Source organism: Copadichromis virginalis, linkage group LG15 (genome assembly GCF_057382275.1).
Source record: "Copadichromis virginalis isolate Kocher_CV1m ecotype Utaka linkage group LG15, C_Virginalis_male_GT1.1, whole genome shotgun sequence".
Lineage (NCBI taxonomy): Eukaryota > Metazoa > Chordata > Actinopteri > Cichliformes > Cichlidae > Copadichromis > Copadichromis virginalis.
Genome location: NC_140632.1, coordinates 39,376,482 through 39,390,920, shown reverse-complemented (window position 1 = coordinate 39,390,920; position 14,439 = coordinate 39,376,482). Strand labels below are relative to the sequence as shown.

Genomic DNA, 14,439 nt, shown 5'->3' with positions numbered 1-14,439 from the left:
AGCAAAACTTCTCTGTTGCCCATTTCTTTTAAACCGAAATGCAAAATAATCATTGGGCTTGGTTAATGCATTCATCAGCCTTCTTTGCTAAATAAACACACTGGTAAGTGGACAGGAAGTCCAACATGAATGGCTGTGTGTCCTGTCCATGCGCCACAGTAACAATTGGATAGGCCAATGGCCCCATCTAGTGGAGATTATCAGGCACACTCGTTCTTCCATAAACTCAGAGTATTTTTGCATTATTTATCTGCATGTTAAGAAAAAAAAATGTTGTAATGAATAAATATGTGTTATCTCCTCAGCACACAGCATTCCTTAACTATCTGTCCCCTAGGCTGTGGGATCTTTTAATGAGGTTAAGAAACGTCAGCCTGGGGTCTAGCAATTAAACACATTTACCAAAAATTTCATTATTGTCTTCATGCTAGTACATTTGCATATGTCATGACTCTACTAATAAACTGAACCTCAAACTTTTGAGTGAAACAAACGAAAGTGCTCTATTTTATAGAGCCAGGAAACGCTCTCATGCTGCTCGTTCATTTCAGAAGTGGGGAGGGAACACTGTATATTGCGTTAATTATTAATGTATAGGACACATTTATTGATTGGAGGGTGCTAGCAAGATATATCCTACAATACCTATATTACTGAACAAACAAGAAAGCAGTGTGTGTCTACTACAGCCACCCAACAGTCCTCAGACTATCTGAGAAACTGTATGTCATTATTAAAAAGAGCATGTGATAATCTCTGGGGCTGCATAATAAAGCACAGGTGAAAGTGAAAAAAAAACAGCAGTTCCTTAATTAAAGGAAGTATAGTAGGGCGAGTTTTTTCATCTTTATTTATTTATTTATTTAATGAAATAATAAATAACCATCTAAATGGTAAAGGTGCTCTCACTGGTGACACAGTAGGCACTGCCCTGGGAAACGTATAAGTACACATCAGGTTTGTGTTTATTTGTTTCACACATGGTTCAACAGAATTTCGTTTCCGACACGCAAACATCATTCCCATTAATATAGCACTGCACCCATGAATGGAAAGGAGCAGGAGGAAGAATAAATTCTTATTGACACCTGCCCCCTATCTGAATACCAAATAGTGGGCACCTACAACCCAAAGAGCACTCTAACATTTATCGACATTTAACAATGCAAAACAAAACAACAAAAGAGTAAAATCAACAGTGTACAAAACCACAAGATGGCAAAGAAGAATTGTTCCTTCCACAATTAGCCCAAATTACTTTTGTGTTCTTCATATTGAAGATATTGAATTCATATTGAAACGCATTTTAAAACGGTGCATATTTGTACAACTCTTGAGATTATCATGGAGAGAGCTCCATATTCTTATGCCTACAACTGTTGGACACATTTGCCAAACTGATGCTTACAATAATAATAATCCTTCTACTGTCCCCACTTCCTGAACACAATACAAATAAACTTTGTAACTTAAGAGGTAATGTATTATTATTTTTTGCCTTGAACATCATTAATAATGTCTGTGAGGACACTAAATCTTCTAACTTCAACAATTTCGATTTTATAAACAGATTATTTGTATATTTAACATTATGAATCATTCGTAACATGCTGTAGAAAATGGGAGCAAGCAAATCTTATATCTGTTAGTGTTCCTCACGTTAGCTCTGCAGATCCGTTAAAGCTTATGGGAATAAGGAAACACAGCAAAGAGACCTGAGAAGTCCCTCAAACGCTGCACTGCAGCAAGTGTTGTGGCCTGTGTCGAAACCCCTGAAGGTTTAAAGCTAATAAAGTTTGGAGCCAGACGTCTGTGACTGACAGGTAGATACTAATATATCAGTCTGCTAGGCGTGTCTGTGTTAGTGCTCTTTTGATCATTTTAATAGAGAAAATAATATAAAATTACAGCTTTTTATTTGTTTAATTGTAGCATATACAAAAAGTCTTTGGTCCAGTATCTATTTCTGTTTTATTTGCAGGTATATGTGCATCTGTCCAACGTGCTAGACTCTTGACAAGCCTGCCAGTTGCAGCTGATAACTGAGCACGTAGCTCTCTTTCTAAATATATTTACTCGTCTGGCTCAAAAAAAACAAAAAATCCCCAGGGTGATGTCACGGTGGCCATATCCCGTTTATGAAGTTTGTGACCTTAACTAGAACTTTCATTATTTTTCTTATTTTTAAATGCACCTATTTAGTCTTAAACGCTGAAACAGTAGGATATTTTAAATCTGTCAGAAGACATATGGAATATAATTTTTTCTGTGATTTTGGTACAATGTTGCCATTTTTTATTTCATTTGAATCTATGATTGTAATTGCAGTTGAATCTAAAACCATAACTGGCTGCCACTCAAGTGTGTTAACAAACATTATTTAAAACACGTTTGCAAGCTTCAAGACAAAAATATGATATTCCATATCACCCTAGAGGTGAAATAAAGACTGGGTGTGATTGCACAAGACAGACGTGCATTGTGAAATGTGAGCACGACCCTCACAGTTCAAACTTCACATACGAACAGGGATGTTTGTTAACCCGTTTAGGCCAAGGCAGAATCTTTAAATCTGTAATGAAGAGCGGCGTGTGTGTGTGTGTTTGGTGTATTATGAACATATTTGAAAACCAAGCGTTTCACTGATGTCTAAGAAGTAAAAGCACAAACCCGGGCAGCAAACAGCTTTCTCCCTTTACTTGAGACACGAATCTCACTGCATATTTCGTTTTTGACTGAGCAGCGGAGCTTTGAAAAATGTGTTTATTTCTTCTTCTGAATGATGAAACATTTACATTTTCACAATGTTTATCTGTGATATAAAACATATAAATAGGCTTTGAATATATAAATTATTTTTAAGCCAACTCAACTATTTTTTTAATGAAGGTAACCCACATTCACAACTGTTGTAAAATATTCAAAAGGATAACATTGATTTATATATAATGCTTTTCTACAGACACACTGATTTTGGGCACTGGGGTATCTCGTAAAAAGACACTTTGACACTTTGACCAGAGAAGCCGGGGATCAAACCAGTGACCTTCCCATTAACGGACGACCTGCTCTGCCCCTTAAATTATCTTTGACATATCATCTGTGTCGCTCTGACAGCGCCACGGGTTAGCACGGCCTCACTTCAGAGAGGGTGTGTTTATTTTATTATGTTCTTTGGCCTTATCACACGTCTGATGTGCTCTGAAGGATCAATGAGTAATGACAGCTCATGCATATAAACGGACAGCTCTGAAACCTGATCTCCACTCCTCTCTCACCATGCGGGGTCTTGTCTTCTTCTTCTGTTGCCTTGTGGCTCTGGCCAGTAAGTATCATTCACTCAGTTCTACTTGTAGGAGGATAGCACCCCCAAACTTAATAATCTTCTAACTTCTCTTGAGAAGTTTGGGTAAGAACATCCAAAAAGTCCCTTGTGAGTGTCTTTTATAGAATTGTTGTACTGTTATTGTCAGGATTCAGGTTTATTCAAGCAAATACTTAATACCTGGATAAGATTAGAACAGAATAGAATACCAATTGATTTAGTTGTCTCTGCTAACGATACTGGACTATTCTTCTGGAGTTTTCAGATTAAGTGTTTATTAGATGCCATGTGTGTCTTTTAACATCTTAGAAAAACACTGTTGTTACTCTAACAAGGTGCCTGATTGTAGCATTATGTTGTGTAGCATTGACATAGACTCATAGTGTACCTTGCAGTGTGTTATAATGCTTACACTATGTTTGACTTTCTTGCTTTTAGCTTGCCAAGCTGCTCGTTATGGTGAGTCTTTTTCTTTAATCTTAATCATAAATCCATCATATAATAATAATATTCTCTTCCAAATGCTTTAAGTTAGATGGTATTTAACTTTAATAAAAACACCTTTCAGATCTCACCCTGAATCACAGGAAAACCTACGAGTACAAATATGAAGGAGAAGTGAAATTTGGATCCGGCAAACCCAACCGAGCCGAGTCTGGCGTGAGGATACAGTGCAACATCAAGATCTCTGGTGAATCTCCACAAGTATTCATTCTTCAGGTGAGAGTCCCAGCAGACAGTAATATAAATCCACACACTGGTTACTTAAAGTTATAAATGATGCGCATTTCATCTTTAGTAGGCTTGATTACTGTAACAGCATCTTTACAGGTCTACCTAAAAAATCAGTCAGACAACTACAGCTCATTCAGAACTCTGCTGCTCGAGTCCTCACTAAGACCAAAAAAGTGGACCACATCAGTCCAGCTCTGAGGGCCTTACACTGGCTGCCTGTCTGTCAGAGGATAGACTTTAAAGTTCTGATGCTGGCCTATAAAGCTCTGAATGGTTTAGGACCAAACTACATCAGTGACCTCCTGACCCAGTATGAACCTTCCAGATCCCTCAGGTCATCTGGATCCGGTCTTTTATCAGTTCCCAGAGTCAGAACCAGACACGGAGAAGCTGCATTCAGCTTTTATGCTCCTTATATCTGGAACAAACTCCCAGAAAGCCTCAGATCAGCTGAAACACTCAGTTTATTTAAATCCAGGTTGAAGACTCACCTGTTCTCAGCTGCATTTGAATAAAACACAAAATCCAAAAATTTCAAAACTTACATTTTAACTACTGATTTTATCTACTGTTCCTTTTTTTCATTTTAAATCATGCTTTTGATTTCTTTTTGTTTTTTAATGTCTCTGTAAAGCACTTTGAATCACCTTGCCGTTGAATTGTGCTATACAAATAAACTTGCCTTGCATACACAGCAACACAATGTTGGCCAGTTAATTTGAAACTTTATTTATAAATCCACCGAATAAACATTATGTAATCATCACTATAGATTCTTCAGAGGTCAAATGAGTAGACACTACTGAGGCTTCAACACCCTGACAAAATGATTTCTTTAAGATATTAAAGCAGGTTCTACTCTAATTTCAATGTTTGCACACCTACAGCTGTGCGACGCTGGCTATGTTCCAGCATCTTTCTGTCTTCTGCTTTACAATGTTATAACTACAAAACTGTGAACTTGTAAGCTAATGATACTACATACAAATGACAATGTCTGCACACTTTTGTAGGGTCACACGTTATTCGATGTGTTTTGTTGCTCAAATCTGAAAAATATTTCTTTTTTCTGTTCGGGCTTCAAGGTTTCAGACGTGACCTTCGCAGAGCTCAATGGCATCACAGGGAAAAGTGATTTCAGTCAATGCCCCAAGCTCAGTCAGCGTATTGCTGCCCAGCTCGCCAAACCTTTCAAGTTTGAGCACATCAACGGCCATGTTCGGCAAATCCAAGCAGCTCCTGACGTCACTGAGACCACTATTAACATTGTGAGAGGGATGCTGAGTTTCTTCCATGCAACTGTCAAGACCTCACCAACTGTCTATGAGCTGGAGGAGGTAAGTCATCAGTTTCTGATTTTTTTAGTCTACCTCATTAGTAAGAATGTCAATAACACAAGTTTTATTTTGCGTATAGGTTGGAATACATGGAATGTGTCCGAACAACTACGCTACTGAAATTAACAAGCAAACAAACAACATGAACGTCACTCAGGTTGTGGATATCGACCACTGCAGAATTAAAGCAGCAATGCAAAACGGAATGGCCTTTGCTGTCCTCGACAAAGAGACCAAACAGGTTTGTTTGTCTCGTCGTAAATGCAGCTGATTGTGCGATTTTAAATTAAATCCAGCAAAATCATCTCCGTTTCTGTTTGCATATGCTCCAATCTAGAGAGGAGAATCTATGATTTCTACTGTGCAATACCTTTACACCATCCAACCAACAGAAGAGGGCGGCATGGTCAAAAGTGCTTATGCCCTCGAGCAACAGCACTTTAGTCCCTTCAATGTGAAGGGCGGTAGTTTCAGAATGGAAGCAAAGTAAGACAAGAAGGCATCTGCATGTTATACCTGCTAATTAACTTTAGCTGCTGCATAACAAATAAAAAAAACCTTCTCCTGCAGGAAGGAAATGGTACTGATTCGTGTGAGTGAGGGAGGCAAACCTGCCAACGTCGGGCAATTGCAAAACAGGGGCGACATTGTGCACAAATTAGTGAACTCCAACGCTAATATCCCTCTTGTGATGCAGGACCTCGCAGAACCAAAAGCTAAGGTAGGGATCAACTGGTGTAGCAAAATTTCCACCAGAATACAACAAAAAGAGTGAAATTCTTCATAGTTAAACAGCTAAAATCAGGAATAACTGATGAAAATCTCTGCCCCTGTTTGCAGGCTATTAGAATGATCAAACAGTTGGCTGAGGATCATAAAAATCAGATTAAGAAGGAAACAACTGAGGACACCTTAAAGGTGTATCAGCTTTTGCGAATGCTTCAGGACAGGGATTTGGATGAGATGTGGGTGGAACTGGCAAGAAACAATGAACACAGGTGAGTGTTTGTGAGGTGATTACAAAAAGTAATAATGTAGCAATTTATTTTTTTTTGTCCAAAATTCATGGATAACAATAATGTCTGATAAAGAGCTTGCACATACTTAAAATATATATTCTTGGAAATACCAAAAGTGGACAGCTGAGACATAAACCCTCTGTCGGGTGGTGGTCAGACACATTTGTTATGCACTGAATGCACTGTGTAATACAATTGTGATTCAACAAAATACTACTTAGTTATACTACTGCTACTACTTTAGTTATTAGTTTTTTAATACCTATTTAATTGGAGTTTGGAATTTAATGGAAATTCATCTGCATTGACAGACATATGTGTAAAAGTTGCTACGTTTTCATGCTTCAAGGCACTAATACTCGTTGAGTATGCTCATTTGAATGAATGCGGTTGATGGTGTTGTAAATACAGCCTCTAACACGGGATTTACGACAAACTTTATGAGTAAAGCTGCAATAAAAGTATCATTATTAAGTTATTAGTTAACTTTTTGTGAATATCTTTGTACCCAGTGAGAACATGTTTTTTTAAAGCTCAAAGTGAGACTCTTTTACGGATAACCTTTAAAAAAGCTTTTCATTATGAAGAAGAACATTTTTCGAGGCTACCTCTGAAGCCTGATGCTGATCCACTTCAGCTGATTATCCTTCGACTCAGTTCAGGAGGGATTCAGTGCAGCGCATTAACAATGAGGAATAGTTTAATATTATGCGAGGCATAAATGTAACAACTTAATTAAAACCTTATAAATATCTTTTGTAACATTTTGGTATACACCTTCCCTTCATCTGTGTATTTGAAGGATAATCTTTATCTGAAGTATTTGTGTATGTATATTAGCTCTCTTCTCTCTTCTTTTTCACTTATTAGACGCTTTTTCTTGGACATGGTTGCCGAGATCAACGACGACAGAGTCCTCAAATTCCTGCAAAAGAGATTTCAGGCAAAAGACATGTCTGCAAATGAAGCTGTGCAAACCCTTCTGATAGCTATGAATCATCTCCAGGCCAAAGCTGAGCTGGTTGAGAAGGCTAAAGTGAGTTAGCAAAGCTGGATGGTGATCACGTAACAAACAAAAAACAACAACAAAACGATCACCTAAATGACATGTCGATCTTTCGCAGGAAATAATGAACATGGAATTCATCAAATCCAATCCTCATTTGTGGACTGCTGCCATGTTTTCTTTTGGCTCTCTGGTGTACAAATACTGCGCATATCATTCACCATGTCCACAAGCTGCTGTTCAGGTATTCACACATCAACAGGTGTATGCTATGTAATGAGAAATTATCTGTGCAATGGAGTGTTAAGGTTTTGAGATAACTATTTAAGTAATATTTCAAATTTAACTAGAAAAAATCATTTTGAGCTTAAATATTGAAATAATACTACTTCAAGTACTGTTTTCCCCCAAATTAACCATTATAATTAGAAAAGATCTGAGATTACAGTCGAGATCATCCATGTGTAAAATGATAAAGCAAGTCAACAAGCATTTTTGAAAAAAATGTTAAACATGTATTTGTTGTTTTAACTAGCCACTGCTCAACCTTGCCAATGAGGGCCTGAGAAACCACAATGAAACTAAGATGTTCATCGCTCTGAGAGCTCTGGGCAATGCAGGTCATCCAGGCAGCATTAAAACCATCACCAACTTCCTCCCTGGAGTCGCTGCCAACCCCGTAGACGTGTCGTGCCGTGTGCAGAGCGCTGCTATGCAGGCTTTGAGACTGACAGCTCGCAGAGATCCCTACAGTGTAAGAACATTACATGACATGCAGTTGTTGTTGTTGTTGTTGTTTTTAATATATGCAGATAACTTGCGTTTAAAATGTCACATTTTTTAGGTCAAGTGAAGTATTTCATTCTCTTAACTTAGACCGGTAAAATCAAGTGGAAAGCGTCTTCAGTTGTCTTTCAGGGCTCACTGAAACTGAAAAGAAACTGTGCCAGAACATAATAGTTTTTGTCCTAACAGTAGCTGGCAAATGTGTGAGCTTTGACCATGGTTTCCCCAACAGCTGATTATTATATTGCTTATGTTTTCAGGTCCAAGAGATTGCCCTGAAAGTGTTCCTGCAAAAGAACTGTGCCCCTGAGACAAACATGATGGCAATCATGGTCATGTTTAACACAAAGCCATCAGCGGCTCTTGTCTCCACACTGACTGCACATCTAGAGAGAGAAAAAGACATCCATCTCGCTAGCTTTGCATACTCTTACTTGGAAAATATAGCTAGATCCAAGACTCCAGACAATCACAATCTGTGAGTATAACAATAAAAAAAGGGGCTGTATCTTTATCGGTGTTGCTTTTGCTGGTATATTTTACATGATATCTAATTGTTTTTGTGTTTTCTGCTAAAGTTCAATTTACTGCAGTCTGGCTATGAAAAGCCTCGCTGCCAAATTTGGACGTCTTAGCTACAACAGCAGATCATTCCGAATGGACATGTTTGATGGTGGGTTCAAGTTCACCAATAATTAGACCACTTTTGAGGACTTTAAGTAAATACATTTACACTCACATTATGAAAATGACCATTTTTGCTTTTCCAAATGCAGATGATTTACTGATGGGGACATCTGCTTCATTTAATATGTTGGGAGGTCCAACAAGCGTCTTGCCCACTGAGATCATATCACAACAAAAGTATTTTGCCATCGGTAGAATCATGAAGCTAATGGAGGTACAGAGTCATATAATATCCTTCAAATAACGTTTCCCAAACACAAACTGTAATCCTGTTATTTCTTTTGATTCCAGTTTGGTATTCGTTCCGAAACACTCAAGCAGCTGATTGGCCCCAGCATTCCTGGATTTAAAGGCGATTTTAGCTTCAGCGACTTTCAGGCCATTTACAATGTTGTGAGTATTACATCAAAGACGTCAAGGGAAAAATATCAGCTGTACTATGACGCCAATTGATGTGGGTGTCCACTGTGTCGTGTCATTTTCAGCTTAAAAACTGGGAATCGCTGCCAAATGATAAACCGATCATTTCTGCCTATTCACGCTTGTCTGGACAAGAGTTTTTCTTTGTAAACATCCAGAAGGATCTCCTTGAGTACATCAAAGCGGTGAGAATAAATTGGCAGAGACATTGCTGATCTATTAAAGACACATGATGCCTTGATACCTCTTACAAGATGCTGTCCTGTGATTTTGCATGTAGGCTGTTAGTCCTTCTGCACCTAAAGGAACCCCTGTGTGGGCTGCCATTGAGCAATTGCAAAAAGGACTTTCATGGCATTGGACGAAGCCTTTGTTGAATATTGAGGCTCGTTTGTTGCAAGCTACCACCCTGGGTTTGCCAGTGGAGATTGCCAAATATTATCAAACAGTCACCGGGATCACCATTAACGGTGAGGAATAAAACCTTATAACAAATGGCAATCACATTTGTTTATTATTGAAAAATGTACTTGGGCTAAACATTTGTGCTTCTTTATGTGTGTCTATAGCTAAAGCTGCAATAAATCCACCACAAGCTCAGCATCTCGGAGACCTGATCAATGCAGATATTTCGCTGGAATCTGAGGGTGTCGTGGGGTAATTTAAATAGATAGATACCCAGTGTATTTGGCAACTATCATCAGTATATGCGACCAAACAATTTTTTTTGGAGGTGCAAACACTAACTCTATCATTACACTTTTTATTGTAGATTCACAAAAGATTTCTGGATTTTCCACGGGATCAACACAGAGCTTTTCCAGTGCGGTTCAGAGATGAAGAGCAAAGCTCCCGTTGAGCTGCCAATGAAGCTTTCTGCCAAGATCAATGTTGGAAAAAGAGTTTTGGAACTTGACATGCCCGCTTGTAAAAATGAGTTTGAACTCATTTCATTCAGGTATGTCAAGATCATGATTATGTCCCTCTACAGCTCTAAATACATTTACTAGATCAATTACCAACCACTCTCATTTTTTCTTTACTTTAGTCACTGGAGTGTGATTCCTTTTACTTTATATAAACTGGTCACTCCACTCCAGCTCACACTGGAACTCACAGGAGCTAAAACACAAGAATGAGTGCTTTTCATTCATTCAGATTCATCAAGAAGCTAAATGTACTAAATAAATCCGACATTTCCATTTTACAGCTCCAATCTGTATGCAGTCTCAAGGAACATTGGAGATCCAGAATCCCCTAAAAGGACACCAATGATACCTGATGAATTTAACTCCCAACAGGTACAGCCAACACCTTTGGAAGATTACTGTTACACGTTCATTTATTGAAAACTGGCAACAACTTCTTCTTGATTATTGTTTTTCCTTCAAACAGCAGCCAACACCAAACAACTGGTGGCGAAAGGCAAATATGTGTGCCAAGAGCAGCATGTATGGAGTGGGTGTCTGTGTGGACTATGACATCAGGAGACAGTATTTTAACAACGAATACCCCCTCTACTCTATAATGGGATTCACCCATGCGGCCATCAGAGTAGTCCCAGGTATACACAGCAAGTTCAGTGCACCATATGCACAGATGACCTTTATGTCGTGCTTCTTCACTCACATGAGACACATGAGACTACTACTTTTAAATGTCTTTTTCACACATATAACCAACAAGAAGGCCTGTGTTAGGTTATAAAGGTATCCTGTGCTCATGTAACCTGATGCACTTTTTTAGCTGAGGCGACCAAACCTGTGGAGAAAATCCACTTGGAGGTTCAATGCAAACCCGCCAGTCATCCATTGACCATCCGCCATCTGTATGAGACTATGAGGAGGATTGCACAGGTATTTGAAGACTTCTGTAACGTTACATGTGCATCACCTCTTCCTGTCTTTTATCATTTAAAATTTTCCTGTTCCCATGTTGTGTTTACAGGAACGATCCCAGGAGCAATCAAATTCCGCATCAAATGAACGGGAAACCCGTAACAGCCAAGAAATCATGATGGATGTACGTTAAATAGGCAAAATACAGAGTACTCTGCATTTTAATCTGACATGCACTAAAAATAATATAATATACGTGACATATATGTATATGTTGACTTTGCAAAAAACACTTCCCTCAGCTTTATTTCATCCATCTACAATAATTCACACTCACTTTGGTATTACTATAAATTTAAGACATAACATGATTAATATAAAGTAAGTACTGTCTCATATCTTAGGCCACAGCACCTCAGCCTGTGGTCAGCATCAAAGCCATTGCCATGAGTGGTAACCAGAACCTTGAGGGTTTCGATATGACCCTGTACAACCCATCTGAAGGAGACACTCTGAAGGCCCAAATGATCATGTCCCATATCGGAGACGCCGCCAACTGGAAGATGTGTGTCGACGCTTCTGCACAGTCTCCTGCTAATGTTAAGGTAGAAAACCTATGAAAGCAAGACTTTCTTAGTGATTTATGTTTAATTTGATGTGTAAACTGCCAGGACTTCATTTAATGGCATGGCATCAGCAGTTAATGTGTCCTGGTCACAATCATTGTCTCAGTAACTAAGGTTTGGCATGTTTTTTATTCATGTCCACGGCCTCCTTAAATCACTGGGGAAAATATTCCTTAGCAACATTTAAAAAAAAGGCTGGTGTCATTATGTTCCCATATTTCTGCTCTCTAGACAATAAAAAAGAGTAGTTAATAAGCAATGGCATGCTACTTGGAAAAGTTTTAAAGAGTAATATTACAACAGTTTGGCATTAAAAAGTAGCAGACCTTTAAGCTGCTGAACATATAAAAATCTTGGAGTAGATAATGATGTCCTTATTTTTTAATAACATACTTTTCCTTCTTTTTAAATGTGTCATATTTTTTAAAAGAAAGCGCTAAAGCCATGTGTTTGTTTGTGGAGTGGTGCTTCAGCGTTGACTGTGTTTGTTCTAGGCAATGATTAGTTGGGGAGCTCAATGTAAGCCCTACAAAATATCGGTGATGGCTGCTGCTGCACAGTCCCCTGCTCCCAGGCAGACACTTGAAGCCAAAGTAGAGTGGGCCAATGTGCCAGAAGAGATGGTGAATTACTGCTCCAGGTGAGTTTCTATAAAATGTCCAACTTCTACCAAGAAATAATAGCTGTGACAAGTTAAATGATTATCATGAGGAGAGAAGATTTGACATTCTTATCACCTTCTCAACCAACTTCCTTGAAATGTTTTTTGTGTTAATGGATTTTATCCACTCCAGAATGGAAAGATACATCCCAGGCATGGCTTTGCTTTACGGCTTCAACCAGACATTTGAGAGCAATGCCAACCAGGAGGTTTCTGCATCAATTGTATGTGCCTCATCCGACAGCATTGATGTGACCATCAAACTTCCAAAGGTTTGACAGGAAATATTGACTACATACGATTATATATATATAAACCTTCATACACTGTAGCTAATCATTCACTGATGTGTCCTTTCTTCTGTTTCGTTAAAAGTATACAGTCTTTCGTCCGGCTGTTCCACTTCCATTTTCATCTACCAGTTTCTGTGTGGAAAACACAGAAAGAAACGAACAAGCCTAAAAATGTGTAAGCAAACGAAACATGTCTGATTAGGAAAACTGAGGGTTCACTGTAATCGGCTGAGTCTTTTTATGTTAATCCTTGTGTGTTAGCATTGGTCTCTGTGTTTGTGTGTGTGGCAGTTGATTAATTTTTGTGAAAAGAACAAATGAGGAGCTGTGCCACTTTTGCTTACTGTCTAAAATCTGTTTTCTGTTGCAGAAGGACATCAGAGCACAGATGGGAGCCAGATGCCTCGTCTCACAGTCATAACAGCGCGACCAAAAGCTCACCACAGTGATGAAACTGAGGAGCATGAAAAATGTATCAGCAATCTGTTAGATGTCACCAGTTTGGAAATAACCTGTAAAGGTCCTGATTTATTAATTTGAATGCATGTTATTATTTGAACACCATCAACTGAACTGTGTGAATTCGTACCTACGAGTACGCTCACTGTGCTTGAGTTACACTTTGTTTTTTCTGATTCTGCTACAATAAATGTTTGTGCATCCAGCAATGTGTCGAATCTTTTTTCTATTTCTATTCTATTTGTACATTTAAGTGGCTAAACTGTAGTTACACAGTAGCTGGAGCTCCTCTGTCTCTTGATTAAATGTAATTAGCAATATAACCGAATATCTCACACATGCCATCGCAGTAACGGAGGCATAATCCACGCTTATTGAGGCGGCTTTCGGCTAAGTAAGAGTGCAATGAGCAGTACTGATGAAACCCCTGGAAATCTTCTCTTTTAAATTAACTTATAGTTAGAGTCTTAACCATATTTGATAACAGCTGTGCAGCCTCTCTGGCTTTGTTTGAAAAAGCAACTTGAAAAGCATTATATAAGAAATTATGCTCATCATTATTCCTTGCATCAGTAAGGCCTCCTCAGTATTGGGGCCCGATCCTTCAGACTGTGAGATAGCTTTTTCCCGAAAGCCATCAGACCCCCCCCCCAGGTCACTTTACATCTCAATTGTACATTTTTGATTGTTATTAACCCTTGTTTACCTCACCTGTATATTTACTCCCCTTACCTCAGTCTTAAAGTGTATATTCATTCTTACTCTTCCTATATTTTACACTTAATGGAACTGGAGCCTCGTTGTCTCGTCTCTCTATATACTGTGCTGTATAGCGGACAATAAAGTTTACTTTGACTTTGAATAATAGAAGATGATGTGAGCAAAGCAGAAACCCTAACAAAATTAGCTGGTATGTAAGGTCCACATCATGTTGGACTCTGTCTTTTGACTTCTTTCTGTCATAGAGTTCATAGGATGCTCAGCACACAAACTGTCTGCTGCACATCCATGATGAACACGACATCCTAAAGGTGTTCTATTGGATTGATATCTGGTAACTGTAGAGGGCATTTAAAGAAGCCAGACTGAGTTGATATGAGCTTTGGGACATGAAGCCGCTTCCTTTTCTTAGCCTACAGGAGTGGCACCCAGTGTGGTCTTCTGCTGCTGAACCCCAGCTGCTTCATGTGTTGTGAATTCAGAGATGCTCTTCTGCATACCTTGATTGGAACAAGTTGTTATTTGAG

The 14,439-nt window shown here is 38.7% G+C and overlaps 1 protein-coding gene across 1 annotated transcript; it reads left to right on the top strand.

Annotated features, from left to right (window-relative positions):
* Positions 1-3,187: 3,187 nt before the first annotated feature.
* vtg3 (vitellogenin 3, phosvitinless) lies at positions 3,188-13,397 on the top strand. Its single transcript, XM_085433307.1, has 28 exons — positions 3,188-3,325; positions 3,764-3,784; positions 3,894-4,045; positions 5,146-5,397; positions 5,477-5,638; positions 5,735-5,883; positions 5,968-6,118; positions 6,238-6,395; positions 7,287-7,452; positions 7,541-7,666; positions 7,958-8,176; positions 8,469-8,686; positions 8,787-8,881; positions 8,985-9,109; positions 9,187-9,288; positions 9,381-9,500; positions 9,596-9,785; positions 9,885-9,972; positions 10,088-10,273; positions 10,526-10,616; positions 10,711-10,879; positions 11,062-11,171; positions 11,263-11,337; positions 11,558-11,758; positions 12,274-12,419; positions 12,574-12,712; positions 12,816-12,908; positions 13,104-13,397. The coding sequence occupies exons 1-27, from the start codon at positions 3,220-3,222 to the stop codon at positions 12,900-12,902; spliced, it is 3,804 nt and encodes a 1,267-aa protein (XP_085289433.1). The 5' UTR covers positions 3,188-3,219; the 3' UTR covers positions 12,903-12,908; positions 13,104-13,397.
* The last annotated feature ends 1,042 nt before the right edge of the window (positions 13,398-14,439 follow it).

Coding starts and splice junctions, on each gene's coding strand:
- vtg3 (XM_085433307.1), top strand. CDS start 3,220: ATGACAGCTCATGCATATAAACGGACAGCTCTGAAACCTGATCTCCAC. Junction 5,398..5,476: donor CTGTCTATGAGCTGGAGGAG/GTAAGTCATCAG, acceptor TTTTGCGTATAG/GTTGGAATACATGGAATGTG. Junction 10,880..11,061: donor GGCCATCAGAGTAGTCCCAG/GTATACACAGCA, acceptor GCACTTTTTTAG/CTGAGGCGACCAAACCTGTG.